At 41.9% G+C, this 14914-nt stretch overlaps 1 protein-coding gene across 4 annotated transcripts in view; it reads right to left on the bottom strand.

Moving 5' to 3' along the window:
- Positions 1 to 14914, bottom strand: part of dyrk4 (dual-specificity tyrosine-(Y)-phosphorylation regulated kinase 4) — a 57073-nt gene that overhangs the window by 21315 nt on the left and 20844 nt on the right. Inside the window, exons 1-2 of one of the 4 annotated variants that reach the window (XM_034084390.2) lie at positions 8073 to 8484; positions 5167 to 5250 (exon numbers count right to left, since the gene is read on the bottom strand). The exons of 1 other annotated variant lie outside the window; for it this stretch is intronic. In XM_034084390.2, the coding sequence (XP_033940281.1) occupies positions 5167 to 5250; positions 8073 to 8096 (108 nt within the window). In that variant the 5' untranslated portion in view covers positions 8097 to 8484. Of the gene's footprint in view, positions 1 to 5166; positions 5251 to 5574; positions 5639 to 8072; positions 8485 to 14914 lie in introns of those variants that run through there. 2 more of the 4 variants (XM_034084389.2, XM_034084387.2) reach the window with 2 other exon arrangements.

Below are 14914 nucleotides of genomic sequence, written 5' to 3'. Positions count from 1 at the left end.
CTCCTGTCTTGATGAACTGGCTCCCCAAAAAACTAAAACTGTCTCTTTCACACATTCAGCTCCCTGGTACACCCCTGAACTCCGCCAAATGAAATCACAAAAACGCCAACTGGAACGCCTCCATAAGAAAACCACTCTAACAGTCCATCTCCATGCCTACAACGACCACCTACATCAGTACAATAATGCGCTCAAAGCAGCCCGGACCAACTACTACTCACAACTGATACACTCCGGCTCCAGCAACCCCAAGGCTCTGTTCTCCACCATCAGCACACTCCTTAAACCCTGCGACAACGCCACCCCATCCTTCACAACCGCACAGTGCAATTCTTTCCTCTCATTCTTTCAATCCAAAATCGACAGCATCTACAGAAACCTGACCTCAACAGCCCTCCCCATCTCCCCCACTGGCTCCCCCCCCCTTCACCTCAAAGCCCCTATCCCGGTTCTCCCCTGTGACCCCAATGCAACTTTCCACCCTCATGGCCGGAATGAACTCCACCTGCACTCTGGACCCCATACCAACTACATTTGTCAGGGAATGCCTCCCTCCCATCTCCCAACTCATAACCACAATCATTAACTCCTCCCTCTGCTCTGGATCAGTCCCCCCCTCACTCAAACTGGCTGCTGTTACACCCATACTGAAAAAACCCGGACTCACACCTGACATCATGTCCAACTTCCGGCCCATTTCCAATCTCCCGTTCCTATCAAAGCTACTCGAACATGTTGTAGCCTTCCAACTAAAATCCCACCTCAGCTCCAATAACCTGTTTGAACCCTTTCAATCAGGATTCCGGACAAAACATAGCACAGAGACAGCCCTCCTCAGAATCACTAACGACCTCCTCTCCTCCTCAGACTCCGGCAATCTCAACATCCTCATCCTCCTCGACCTCACAGCAGCGTTCGACACCATCGACCACACCATCCTGCTGTCCCGCCTGGAATCATCCCTCAACATCACTGACACTGCACTCTCCTGGCTGAAATCATACCTCACCAACAGACACCAGTTCATCCACATCAATAACTGCACTTCCTCCACTGCCCCTCTGAACCAAGGCGTCCCCCAGGGTTCGGTGCTTGGTCCCCTCCTCTTCATCCTCTATATACTCCCCCTTGGAAAAATCATCCGTCGCCACAACCTCCAGTATCACTGCTACGCTGATGACATCCAACTCTACATCTCCACAAAAACCATCACTGCCACAACAAGGGAGACTGTGGCTGCGAGGGAGTGCGGTCGTCTTTCCACCAAAAGGTTGTGGGTTAGATCCCAGCCCATGCAGTCAACATGTCGATGTATCCTTGGGCAAGATACTTAACCCTGAGTTGCTCCCGATGGCATGGCCAACGGTGTGTGAATTTGTATGCGTGTTAATTCCTAGAGTAATATACACTGCTCTGTATGAATGGGTGTGAATGGGTGAACGACATGTAGTATGTTAAGCGCTTTGAGGGGTCTTAAAGACTGGATAAAGCGCTATATAAGTACAGTCCATTTACCATTTAACTCACTCCACACTCACCAACTGTCTCTCAGAAATTAAATCCAGGATGCAAACAAACTACCTTCAACTGAACAGCGACAAATCTGATATCATCATAATCGGACCCCCATCCCGCACCAACACCACTCAGAACTTCAACCTCACCCTTGACAGCACCACTCTAACCCCCCCTCCTCACATTCGCAATCTTGGAGTAATCTTTGACAGCCAGCTCAAATTTGACAAACACACAAACCACATCACCAGGACCGCCTTCTTCCATCTGAAAAACATTGCCCGCCTCCGTCCCTCACTCACCTTCCCGGCTGCTGAAACCCTCATCCACGCATTTGTCACTTCAAGACTGGACTACTGCAACAGCATCCTGTATGGTTCATCATCCAAAATCCTAAATAAACTACAATACATCCAGAACTGCGCTGCCCGCCTCCTCACCCACACCCGCTCCAGAGACCACATCACCCCCGTCCTTCAAAACCTGCACTGGCTCCCTGTTCGTCAACGAATACACTTCAAAATCCTTCTGCTAACACACAAAGCTCTCAATAACCAGGCTCCCCCCTACCTCTCCGACCTGATCCACCACTACACCCCTTCCCGCAGCCTTTGCTCATCAGAAGCGAACCTCCTCTCTATCTCCAAGAAAACCAAGCTCCGAACCTGGGGGGATAGAGCCTTCTCCATCGCTGCCCCCACCCTCTGGAACTCCCTCCCACAACACATCAGAGACTGCACTGACCCCCCCACTTTCAAAACACTGACCAAAACACACCTCTTCAGACTGGCTTTTAATCTGTGAATTATGCTGTATTGCTGTTTTAATAACTTTTAAATGTTATTTTATCTTGTTCTAATAACTTTTAAATTCTATTTTATCATGTTTTATCACCACTGTAAAGCGTCTTTGAGCACCTGGAAAAGCGCTTTGAAATGCAATGTATTATTATTATTATTATTATTATAATTTCTCCGTCATAATCGATTGTTTCCGTGAATGGCCGACTGTTGTGTGACGTCAAATGCTGCGGCTGCAAGGCATTGTGGGGCAGCATTTTCTCCTCTCCTTTCGGTTAGGGAGGTCCAGTGGTTCCTAAGCTAAAGGAGGTTATAAAGGAAGTTTGAAACCACCTTTCCTATCATTACAAGCCTCATCCCAATACCCCTCCTCGACTCCTGCTTTCCCTCACTCGCGTCCCTTCCTTGCATCTTAGCTCCGCCTCCGTAAGATGCGAGCGAGGGACACGAGGAGGTGACGCGAGGACAGAGGAGTCCTCAGGTATTAATTGGGATGTCCTCGTTCACTCAAACGTCACTCAGTCTTAAACGACGTCTGTTAATGATGACATGTGCACAGCTGTATCCCCTCTCATCGGGCTTAACTGAATAACCCCTTAGAACCGGCCCATTTCTGATTAAATATTTATTTAAATGAATGAATCTTTCTCATGTTAGTCAAGGAATTCAATGTATGATGGTTGGTCCTGCTTTTGTGTTCCGTTTTGGTGTAAAATGTAGCCTACATTTAAATAAAAATATAATTATAGTAATGTGAAAGCCTTTTAGAAATGAATTGCACATAATAATTCCCACGGAGCTGTGAGCACTTATACATTTATGTGACGCTTTTCCACTCATCTTCCAGTTGTCGGTTTTCCTCTGTTGAAATCTACCAGCTGTGAAGGTGGGGGCGGGGATTTTATACGCGAGTAGTGAAAATACTTCTGCATAGTCTGCTTGCGTGTATCCCATGGATGTATAATAAGAACTGGATACAGCGTGGGAGGCTGGGCCTCATTCATTCCTATGAGAGTTGCTCATTAGCGCATGATGATAAAATGGCCCAACTTTTAAGAGAGTGAAACGTCACAGATTACCCGGCATGCCTGAGAAGTACCCGTTTGTGCACTCATAGCGCATGCGCAACTTTAACCAAAATTCTCGTTCACATCAAGCACGTCAATTTGCGTACACGTAACAGCACCGTATATATATATATACACACACAGTGCAATAAGCTTCTTAGTGCAATAATAAGCTACAGGGACGTTAATCTAACGTCGGTAATATTAACTTTATTTAATACAACATTTACGGTACAAGATTTAATCATACAGCCCATGTAGTATAATATTTTACAAATGATGAATTACAGCAAACATGTGCAATATATCCATTATTACAGCTCCGTGGGATGGCAGTAAGGCGATATGGGTCCGTTCTTATTGTGCATCCATGGGTAAAGATAAACGCATGTAGTGCTGAACACGTAACATGAACGTGCCAGGCGGCGCGGTCCCGTGGGTTAGATGCTCGTTCATAATGCAGAGGGAAATAACTCTCAGAATAACGTTATTAGCAAATGTTAACAACTTGAGGAACGAATGTTTTTAATAAGTGCTATACAAGTGTTCATACTGGGTTGTTTATTTAGTTTAAAAAAAATTATCTAACGAATTACAGACCACTCTTTCCCAATGTAAGTCAATGGGAAAAAGTGTTTCCGGGCCCAGCAACCTAAAGGAAGTGTAGTACCGCCGTTTGGCCACAACGAATATTCTCATCAGACTCCGGCGCACTTCCTGGGGGCTTGGTGTATCCTCCCTTTCGTCCTGGCTCCGCCTCTGCCCAGGTGTTCCAAATTCCACTCAGCCGTGTATATAAAGAGAAGCTGGAGGAAAAGGAGATCTCGCCTATCCTAACGCCGGGAGACACTCTCCTTAGAATACCTCTTTGCCATTTTGAGCTGTAGGCCATATTTTTGCAGACGTGTTTATGTTTAGCCTGGAGGACCTGGTAGTCCAGTTTTCGCGGCTTTATTTTGTTTCCCATAGGGTTTATATTTGATTTCTTGTTAGGAGGGCTGGCTCGGCTACCCTCATTCTGTTTGTTTCTTTTGGCCACTCCTCCAGACCTCTTTTTGTTTCCCGTTTCGCTTGTGTGAGCAAACGGCTGATTATCAATAAATGCTCGTTACCAAGTAGCCTACCGGTTATTGTGTGTATTCTTTCATGTTGCGGGTTTCAGCACGAGCCACTACCGCGGAGTAGAGGTTGGGGCCGTAACAACATGTCCAAGACACTATGAAATGTACTTTGCACTTCAATGGAGTAATACAAAGTTAAAATGGGCATTTTCTTAGTTTTTCTTTGTTGATTGAGCTGATTGAATTGTGTAGTTATGGTACAATCCCAGTTAACTAGTCAAATTTACAATATATTATCGTATTATTTACATTTTTATATTTACAGTAAATTACTGGCTACTGTGTTGCATTACTTCTACAGTAATAGTGTGAAAATACAGGTAATTACTGTAATTTACATTTACATCAAGGTACCATAATACCACAGTTCTGTACTGCTATATCACAGTAATTCCATGGGCATGGCAACTGTAAAGTCACAGTATTTAGTAGTACTTTTATTCTAATTTACTCTAAAATATCTACAGTAAATTCCTGTGAAATATTACAGTCAATGTGAAATATTCACAGTCAATTACTGTGAAATATTCAGTCAATTACTGTGAAATAGTTACAGTCAATTACTGTGGAATCCATGCAACTAGTAGCCAGTAATGTACTGTAATTTTACAGCCAAACATTTTACAGTGTAGTGATACATATTGTGGTTGGGGTCGTCCTGACCTGTGAGCAAGGTCGGTTTGCTCCAAGACGTTTTCCCTCTGCTGGGAGTCTGTGAGGGTGAGGGAAAGCCTCCGGTCGAGATGACTGTGGGAAGAATAAGCAGTTAAATACGAGAAAAAAACAGATGCTGTTACATAAGAATGCCATCTCCAATATGAGATAAAGGAACTCCTATACCCTAACAGAGATCGATTAAAGCAGACCTAAATATTATTATGATTAATAATATAAATATGCAGGCTTCTTGAGTTCATGCTGCGTGGATTCTGCATTCTCTTCAGAAACACACAGCCTGTGGGCAGCTGTGCAAGATTGCAAGCAAAGAATAATACACTGTGATCTTAAAATAGATAATTTCAGCAAAAACCCAGCATCAACGTCCCTCTCTCGCTGGTATTCTCTGTGTACCTGCTGGTGTGTGCACATGTGCATATCCATGTGTCTGGCAGACGTGCCTGTGCTCACTGCAAACCCACCTCAATGTGTTAAAGGGAAGAGACACAAATGTTATAAAAGAACGGAGTTCCGGATAGAAAAAAAGAAAAAAAGAGTACCATGTGAATGTCTGCACGATTCTCTCTGACACCAAGCCAGCTTACACATGCCTCAATAATCAGCTGTTGGAGGGGACACCATATGGGTGAATCAAGCTTAGCTCCATATGGGGACACAAACACTCTCTGCCAGGGAGTCGGTGAAAGAGGCGGGAGGGAGGGAGGGAGGCTGGGGTGTGGTCCATGGGTGCTATATAAGAAATAGCTTCCAAATCACGATCTTAACCTCAGATTGAGAGGCAACATCAGCTGTCACTGCTGTATCGTTTATTAAAGAAGGACGAGCCACTGATCTGACTCCAGTTTCATTGCTCACTGTACAAAAAGTAAACACATCCTACAGACAGGCACGGGCCTTGCTGCTCATATTGAAGTTGATATAATCTTTCAGTAAGACAAACAACATACAGCCAATGAAAGGTATGACACATCATTGTTGTCCTGTTTTATTCTCAGGCTCCATGTGGGTCACTGTCAGGTTGGCTTCTATAAAATCTCCTGTAAACAGTCTGTGGTAAGCCTGGCTGATGAGCTATTAGCCAGAAACCGAGTGACATCATAGCTCGTGCCCAGGTGCCGTGTGCACACATTTCTGTGTTTTTCACCCTTATTTGTTGCTCTGATGTCCTAAAAGAATGTCTGAACTGCCAGAAATAATATTTTACATTAATATTATTTTTCATCCTCATTGAAACATTTTTAAAACTATTTTTAAAACTAATCGTAACTACTGAATATTTAAGAATTTTAACACCCAAAAAAACCCTTGTATTGTTGTCAAAATGTATGCCAAATGCAACATAGTCAAAATGATTAATACAATGTACAATTAAAAAACAAAAAATGTCCCTAGTAAGGCACAAGGGTTAAGATCCCAAACAACAGAGCATTCATATTTATCGATCTCAGTATCTCCATCTAAAATTCAGTTTTAAGAAGGTGAAAGACATCATTTCAATTTCAGATTTAATATATTTTTTTGTATGACAATAGATGAACTTCCCTGTGTAGACATTCAGTAAATGCAATCCATTTATAAAGGAAACATGATTGAGTGCGTTTCCTCTCAATGTGCCGACATACATAGATGAAAGGGAAGACACAGAAACAGAAGTCAGGAGCAATGCTGACTCTGGGTGACTGTTTATCTTTGCTGGAGGTACAGTATGACCATCGCAGCAGGGGTCTATGTTGAGATATAACATACAGACATGTATAGTGTATGACTCCATGTATTACTGTGTACCATATTGTCTATGTAAGTAGCTGCGACTACTAACTGTGTTCATTGGTTAGCGCTGTACCACATGATTGTGATGTCACTACCTGGGGTATAAGCATAGACAGTATATATAAAGGGTATAAGACCGTTGGAAGTCACGCCCCTTCTCTCTCTGTCCTCAAGTCTCTTGAGATGTGTGCCTATAATAAATAACGCCGTGATGAATGGCTAAACTTGAACTGCTGAGATTATTCACCTTTCTGCTACAGGAGACAAAAGGTATAAGTCTAAATCTGCTAACAGTCTGAGAGCAGATCTGGGGTCAGTTGCTCAGCAAAGCAATAAAACAACTGAGGGTAAACATCAACAAACAGTAAATGTGTGCCCACTATCAGCTGACTACATGCATAGTCATTTTTCAATGTTCAATCAATAAGGGCATCACATTTGACAGGATCAATCCTTGTGATGTGGTGGTGGTGGTGGTTTCTAAAAACGTTAAAAAAGCTGAAAGTCTTCTACAATCCACAAACAGCAGGGGCAAAATGTACAAGTTTCCATGTAGGGTGTGAAAAATGCACCAGAACACATATAGGCTGCGGAATATGTCAGCACAACAAATGTGGTTAAACAACGACTGAAATAGAAATGGATCAGATTTTTCATCACATCTTGGCATGGGGTCAGGAAGAAGGGGGCGAACAATAAAATAAGAATTCAAATGGCCAATAGAAATAATTCCAAAGTGACAATCACTTCAAATTATCAGCATGGATCAAAAAGATAAACCAAATCTAATGGTTTAGATTTGTTTTCTGCCATTGTAAAAGGATACCTGTGGAGGGTTTGGATCTGGGTCTGGAATGAAGCCCTGTATCTGGGCAAAACAAATTCTTATTGCGTGGAAAAGCAAATATAGGAAATATGTAAGTTAACTTTAGACAAGTATGAGGTTGCTACCAAGCTAGACCAGCCAGGCAATTAAAATAAATTCATAGAGACACTCTGATTGACTATAAACAGCTTTCAAATGATAATGAATACAAACCAGCAAACCAGTCTTTATCCAAATAAAATAGCCTATTTTATCAATCGACCAGTCCACTTGCTTTCATATCAAAGTGGCTCACCTTGTTGTTTATTTCTGGCAACATGTTGTGTTCTCAGTGTCAGCCTTTACAACTACTTGGCAATCCAAATTCAGAGGAGAGATAATAAAATCCAAGAAAGAGTCATAGTATATCCAAATCTGTCAGTCCAGGCTCAAAAACAAGACGCACTATCCAAAACTTCGCGCAGAGGACTAAATCAACACTGATGAGTACAATCCTGATGACTGATCACATCCACTGACCCAAACCTGCAGGACTCCTGGTTTTACGCGCACGAGGGTAAATGCGCGTTCGTCCGAGAAGCGATTAGCGAGACAAGCTGTCGAGGGTCTCTGCGCCTTGGCGCGTTACTGCCAAGGCTCTGAGGGAGGTTTCTGCCGCGGACAGACGGGGCTTTCCCGATATAGATCGCATTTATCCGTTTGCTGTCATCCACCTACACCATGCGGTATGACTGATGCGCTCTCCAATACCGACGCTGAGCAGAGAGGGTTTCACACCGACGCACGTACGTCGTGGCCACACTCAATTTACAGAGGCTGTTATGAAGAATGCTGGCTGTTAAACTGAGCTCCAGAGAGGCTTTGTACCCGCAAAGTCGTGTCACACTGGAAACATTTTATCGTGTGAAAACAATCCAGATTGACGTCATTATTATAAGTGTTTCAACTTTGAACCAGCTGCAAAATCTAAATAAAACCATTTTAAATTAATCATGAATGAAAATGATGACTTTTAAATTGGTATACATGGGGAAATAATATATTATATCATCTGATCAAATTACCGAGTTTTAGTATTGATTTGAAAAATAACAAATGTTAAAATATGCCTGGCTATAATTCATAGCTCCAAACCTGTAGTAAAAAAAAAGTAATAATTCCCATTTCTACCTAGACCTTCTAGACATTCTATAAAGGCCTGAAACTACATTAACTGACTTCATCCTCGAAGTGCAGGAAAATATTATCTAACCAGGTTGGTGTCTTGAGATCAAAATGTTTTTTATGGCCAACACGCTCCAAAGGAAGAGTGGAGGAAAAATATGTTTCTGTTTAATTGATACAAAGACAAATAGTCCCCAACCTGACAACTATATTATCTTGAGTCATTGAACAGACTTGACAGAAAGACTTCAGGCCAAGTTTTCTCAACGCAGAGAGCAGGGAATAAACTAAAATGCAGAACATGAGAACAGACATAATATAAGAATATTGTTCTCCAGAGACTAATTCCCACCACATAATACAACTCAGTTGCTTAATGCGATGAGGAGATGATTATGATGAGGTGACAGCTGTTATGTAACAGCGGTGGCCACTACAGTAATCAGTCTCAGGACAGCATAACTGTATCCGCCCTCCTTATTACTCTCTCCTAATCTATTCCCTTATTCCCTAATCTGTTTGTGGTTAAGAAGTGAACTGTACAATACAAACAAACAGTGACCATGGAGTTAAATCCATGGAGCTATAGTGTTTACATTATGTGTCACAGACATATGTAAGGTATTGCTAAAATACATGCAAGAACTGAAACAGGATTTCAGGATTTTGTTCGGCCCCTGCTGGTTGAGTGGCCCTTCATCAGAGTGGGGAAACAGAGGGACAACAAGAGGAGGACAGGGTATACTCTCAGGGTGGGAGGCTCTTTTAAATCAGGCCTGATTAATAACAACAAGGGCATACATTTTACACAACCTAGATTACAGCTGGAGCAGAATAGATGTGCTGCTGTGATATAATTTTAGACACAGTCACACATTACTTTGCTTCTTAAAGTATCCACATGCAACATTATTAGAAAAAAATACTAAATGTGTTAAATCACATTATAGTGAAACCACAGACCAACTGAGTTTAATAGAATAGTTTGATATTTTGACCCTTATTTGATTTCTTGCCGAGAGTTAGATGACAATATCATTCTCTTGTATTTATGCTAAATAAGAAGCTATGATGCTAGCTTAGTTAATTAAGACTGGATATGGGGGGAAGCAGCTTTGTCCAACAGTAACAGAAGCTGCTTAACAGCAAATTAACAAATATTTGGACTGTTTAATTTGTACAGGAAACAAAGTGTAAAAATATGAAGTTGTTGTATCATTTAGTTAGACTTTTTTTTAATAACATCTTTATACAGAGCCAGGCTAGCTGCTTCAAGTCTTCCTGCTAAACTGAGCTAACTAGCTACTGGCTGTAGCTTCACCCGTTATCTAATGTGTCAGTATATTTCAGCAGGACTAACACACAAGGACAAACAGGAAGTGAAACACACGGTTTGGGTTCAAATAAGCACATTTGTTATGTTACCTTCAAAATTCAAAAGCTTTTATTGTCATTGTACAGAATACAACGAGATTTATAGTCATGCTCCAGCGAGTGCTTTAAAAACAGACATATTAAAACACAGATTAAAAGGTCTGACAGTTTCGACCAGTAGTGCACACAGCTTCGGATGGTCATGTACATGACCAGGATTAATAAATAAATGAATAAAATAGAATTATGATAATATATATATGATAAATATTACAGTGTATACATAGAGACAGATCATGATTATTGCACAGTGGGGATATGGAGAGTTATTTTTGTGTGTTTAATGTCCTAACTAAGTTAGACACTTAAAATGTTTCACACAAGTTAAGACAGCTTTCGTGAGTTAACTCAGGCATGTAACTTTAAATAACTACTACTCAACTACCCTCTATTATGGACTTAGTTGCTCTTTGTTCTATGTCACCTGACTACCTTTTTGCTCCCACCATAATATACAGCCACTAGAGGTCGTTGCCTAATATTTGTGAACATTGTTGCGTAGATCCACCTGGCCGATAGATAGTTATGGCCTACTGATTCAAAATAGAGAAGGGCCTGACTACCTCAAAACTATGTTCTCGCTGACAAATAAAAGCCACAATTTATTCGACTGATAACATTCAAGTGACTGTTAATATTTAGCCAAAGCTAAATTCTCATACACCAAGCGTATTTCGCAAAAGTCAAACTATTAATTTAAGATTTCCTTGCATACAAAAAGTGCAAGTCATGCTCCAGCTCTGACATTTACAGTATATTCAGAATGTAGCAGAGATGAAACAGTAGCCTACATCTTCAAACCACCGGCAAATCAGCCAAAGCTCACCGGGGACAGTCATTATGCTCTGTGCATTTTGTCACCGAGGTGACAACGCATCGGTGAGCAAAACAATGCAGATACAGTATATCTCACCATGGCAACTAATAATAGATCAAACAAAGTGTTAGTTAATTTTTTTCTGACATGAGCAAAAACAAGGACTTTGCTAACAGTGAGCCTAAAGACTAAAGGGTTAGGCACAGGAAATAGAAAAAAAAGGGAGGAAGAAAGGAAAGAGAAAATCCTGTTGCCTCCCAAACATACCTCAGGCTGGACCCTCCTGTTCCTGCCCCAGCAGCAGCAGCAGCCCTGAAAGAGGCTAAAACCACAGCAGGCGTCTTCCCACATAGCACATCTCCCCCATGCTGTCACAAGCACACCCTGAAACCCACTTCAGCCTCTAGACAACATTTCCATCCAGGGGGGAGGAAGTCACGCAGCAGGTCAGAGATCAGGTAGCCACCCTCGGAAGCAATATGAAATATGTTGAAGATGATGCCAGGACTACTTTTCCTCCTGCTGTAAGTCTAGAAACTGCAAGTCATTGTGCTGCTCCTTAACTCCATTTGACGTAATCAAATTCTTCTGGAACTTGACAGTGCTTTGATGCTGCAAAGCTCAGTAATGCTGGATTTCCACTGTCTTCTTCAGATGTGTCCGGAGAATATGTATAACTTCTCCACGCAGAGCTTACTGTGGTTCCTCATAACTCTCCCCTACACTCTGGACTCTAATCCAACTCATATAAAGTTACACTATGTTGGTTTGGGACCTTGGTGCCCCTTGGTTTTCCTCTGTGTCAGTTTCCTCCACAATATATTTCTTTGCTCCGGGATAAAGACAGAGTAGAGCGGCAGGCTGCTGACAGACAGTGAGAGGATGCTGTTGTTTTCTGTTATTTCTATAATGATAGAGGGAGTGCTCTCTGTCTTCGCCGCTGCCAGTGACGTATGGATTGGGACTCAACAAGGGACTCATCCTGAACCGGAGACACAGCAGCAGGGGCCTGACACTTTGCTTCCTGTATAGGATGCCTCTGGGAGGCAGGTAAGGAGAAGGGAGGGGGTGGGGGGTTCAAGAGGGAGAGGTGTATCCTCCCAGGTGGGCTCTTCATGGGGCTGAGGAAGTCAGACAGGGAGGAGGTGCATCTCTAATGAGCCTCCCATGTGGTTAAACAGACGTCCATCACTTTCCTCTGCCTCCTCACTTGCCACTGTATCTAGGAGACACCGGCAGAGGGGCTGTCAACCCCCCCCCCCACCTCCATCTCTTCTACCGTTCCCCACCTGCTTCGCTGCTGCCACAAAACCCCTGTGGGATGCAGCAGACTTGCTGACAAATAGTGCGTAGGTGAAAACATATCTCACCACACCCTGCTGCCCTGGCCTCCTGCAGAGCCCACAGCAGGCAGGACACACTGAGTATTCATATTGCTGATAGTCATAGGGGAACAAAGTCTAGTAATGACATCTCTGTATCTCTTTATATATTGGTTAAAAAGCAGTCGTAACTTAATACAGATGCCTTCAAATGACCTAAATATAGCCTACAAGCAAGAAGATTGCTTTTTTTTTCAATACAGCTTTTCTAAATATTTATCTTTATGCTGGTCATGGGGTCAGAAAAGTACCAAATCAATATGCCCAATTTAAGCTTGTGTCTTAAACAAAGTCATCTCACGCTTTGGCTAAGGTTCGGTGTAACTAATGTAACCCACATTAGCCGCGCAAAGCAAGCACTGCAAAGCTTTATGGGAGTTTGAGCATGATGAAGAACATGCACTGGATAATATACTTTATGTTTGTATAATAGTTGAGAGTCTAGAGTAGACAACCGAAGTGAGTAAACCAACTTAAACGCACATTTGCGGATTGCTATAGATCCTGTTGGCATTAAACAAATATGACAAATTGTATTACAAAGAGTTTGTGTTTTTCTTACATTGTTTCCACAAACAAATGTGCACTCTAGCCAAATCAAGAACTTTATAAACATGAGACGATGGTGCTCAAAATACAGCTTTTGGGCCAAACAAATCGACACAATATTAATTCCTTCACTTTTACAAGCCAGAGTAACTTTTCGTTTTAAATGTTTTCAAATAAAAGGAGCCGTCCTGAGTGACTAGAAGTATCTTACATAACTTCTTCCCCTCTACCAAAAATAAAAACTGTTCATCACCTTGTTTTGGTGACAGGAAAAATGTTGCTATTTCTGTAGCCTGAAGCTCCAGGCTAATGTATTTTATTACTGCCCTGTCAGCAATTCTTGAAGCTTATGTGACACACAGGGGTATCCTCTGTATCCCTGTTCTCCCTATAGCTTGGGATTTTAATTCAACTAAATGTAGTCCATGGCTTTATAACGATCCTTTGACCAGGTGTTGGCCTGCATGGGCTGCAAATTGACCACGTGTTTAAACCAACTTTGAATAATGAACAGCGGGTGTTCCTCCTTGTAGTTGACCAAAATAAATTATTTTGGGTACTGGCTAATTGCTCCAAGCTGTCAGACTCGACAAACTGAAAAGAGGTGCGCTGCCAGCCAAAACAGACATTATCAGAGTAACTCATTTGGCAACAGAACAGTGTTGGTAGTTTGACCCAGCTTGCAGCATCTGCAGTTTTAGACGCAGAGCATGCTTCTCAAGGACAGGGTGTCACCATGTGAGATATGGGTCGAGTTCACAAGTTGACACAGGCGAAGTCACTTAAACACTCTCACAGACATAGAGACAATTATAGGCTCAATTGTGGCTTACATGATAATGGTGATGGAAATTGGTCTGGATTAGCAGATTAACAACATGTTTTCCGACGATTTGGCCTGACTCTTTTTCATCAGGTCGTCATTGAATATAAATCTAGTGGAACAAGATTTAAAGAAACATAGTCCAGGGAGTTTCACTGACTCAACTAGAACAACTGTAACATTGGTAGCTGATGAACAATCAGTCATTGTATTAAAATAACCCCCAATAGGTCAAATCAAATAATGAATGTTTTGCTTGAGTATCATCCTTTAAAGACTGAGTGATTGAGTGCGTTTGTTTTTGTTGAAGTTCATCTGTGTTTATGTGATTCACAAGGACACAGCTGCAAATTAAGCAGGGCTCAGGCCAAGGCTAATCCCATTAGCCACGTGAAGAGGGTGATTCAAAACAAACAAACTCCTTTATTCGTCTTGTGTCCAGTCACACTAACCAGTGTTTAATTGTAGAAAAGCTCTGTCAAGGTCAAAATGAGCTAATGGAAGCCAGTGGAAATCCTTCATTATAATTATGTTTGCTGTGTAGCTGCAGTCAGGAACATTCTGTCCTGATGTATATATACACACTGTGTGATCACTCAGTGATATATACAGTACATGTAGCTACAGAGTTAGAGCAGGGTGTGTGAAGGGGGCAGTGGTAAGTTGTTGTGTTTTGATGACATTTACTGCAACTGCATGGTAAATATGGTGGCTCACTATGCCCCTTGATTAATATATGTGACAAATAATAATCAAAACTGTCAAAATGCTATCATAAGATCATATGTTTTCAATACCAGTGGTTCCAACAACCAAGTTGTTTGGTCGAAGGATTGTGTGTTGCACATTTGCCCAAAAGGGACAAATAGTATATGTTTTATTTTTACTTTAGTACGAATGCATATACATACAAATAAATGACTGCTTCGTCAAAACATTGTACCTAGAACTTTGACTGAAATTCTTAT

The sequence above is a fragment of the Pseudochaenichthys georgianus genome, chromosome 6, assembly GCF_902827115.2.
Source record: "Pseudochaenichthys georgianus chromosome 6, fPseGeo1.2, whole genome shotgun sequence".
NCBI classification, from domain to species: Eukaryota; Metazoa; Chordata; class Actinopteri; order Perciformes; family Channichthyidae; genus Pseudochaenichthys; species Pseudochaenichthys georgianus.
Note: the sequence above shows the minus strand (reverse complement) of the source record. Positions and strands in the feature narration are given on the sequence as shown.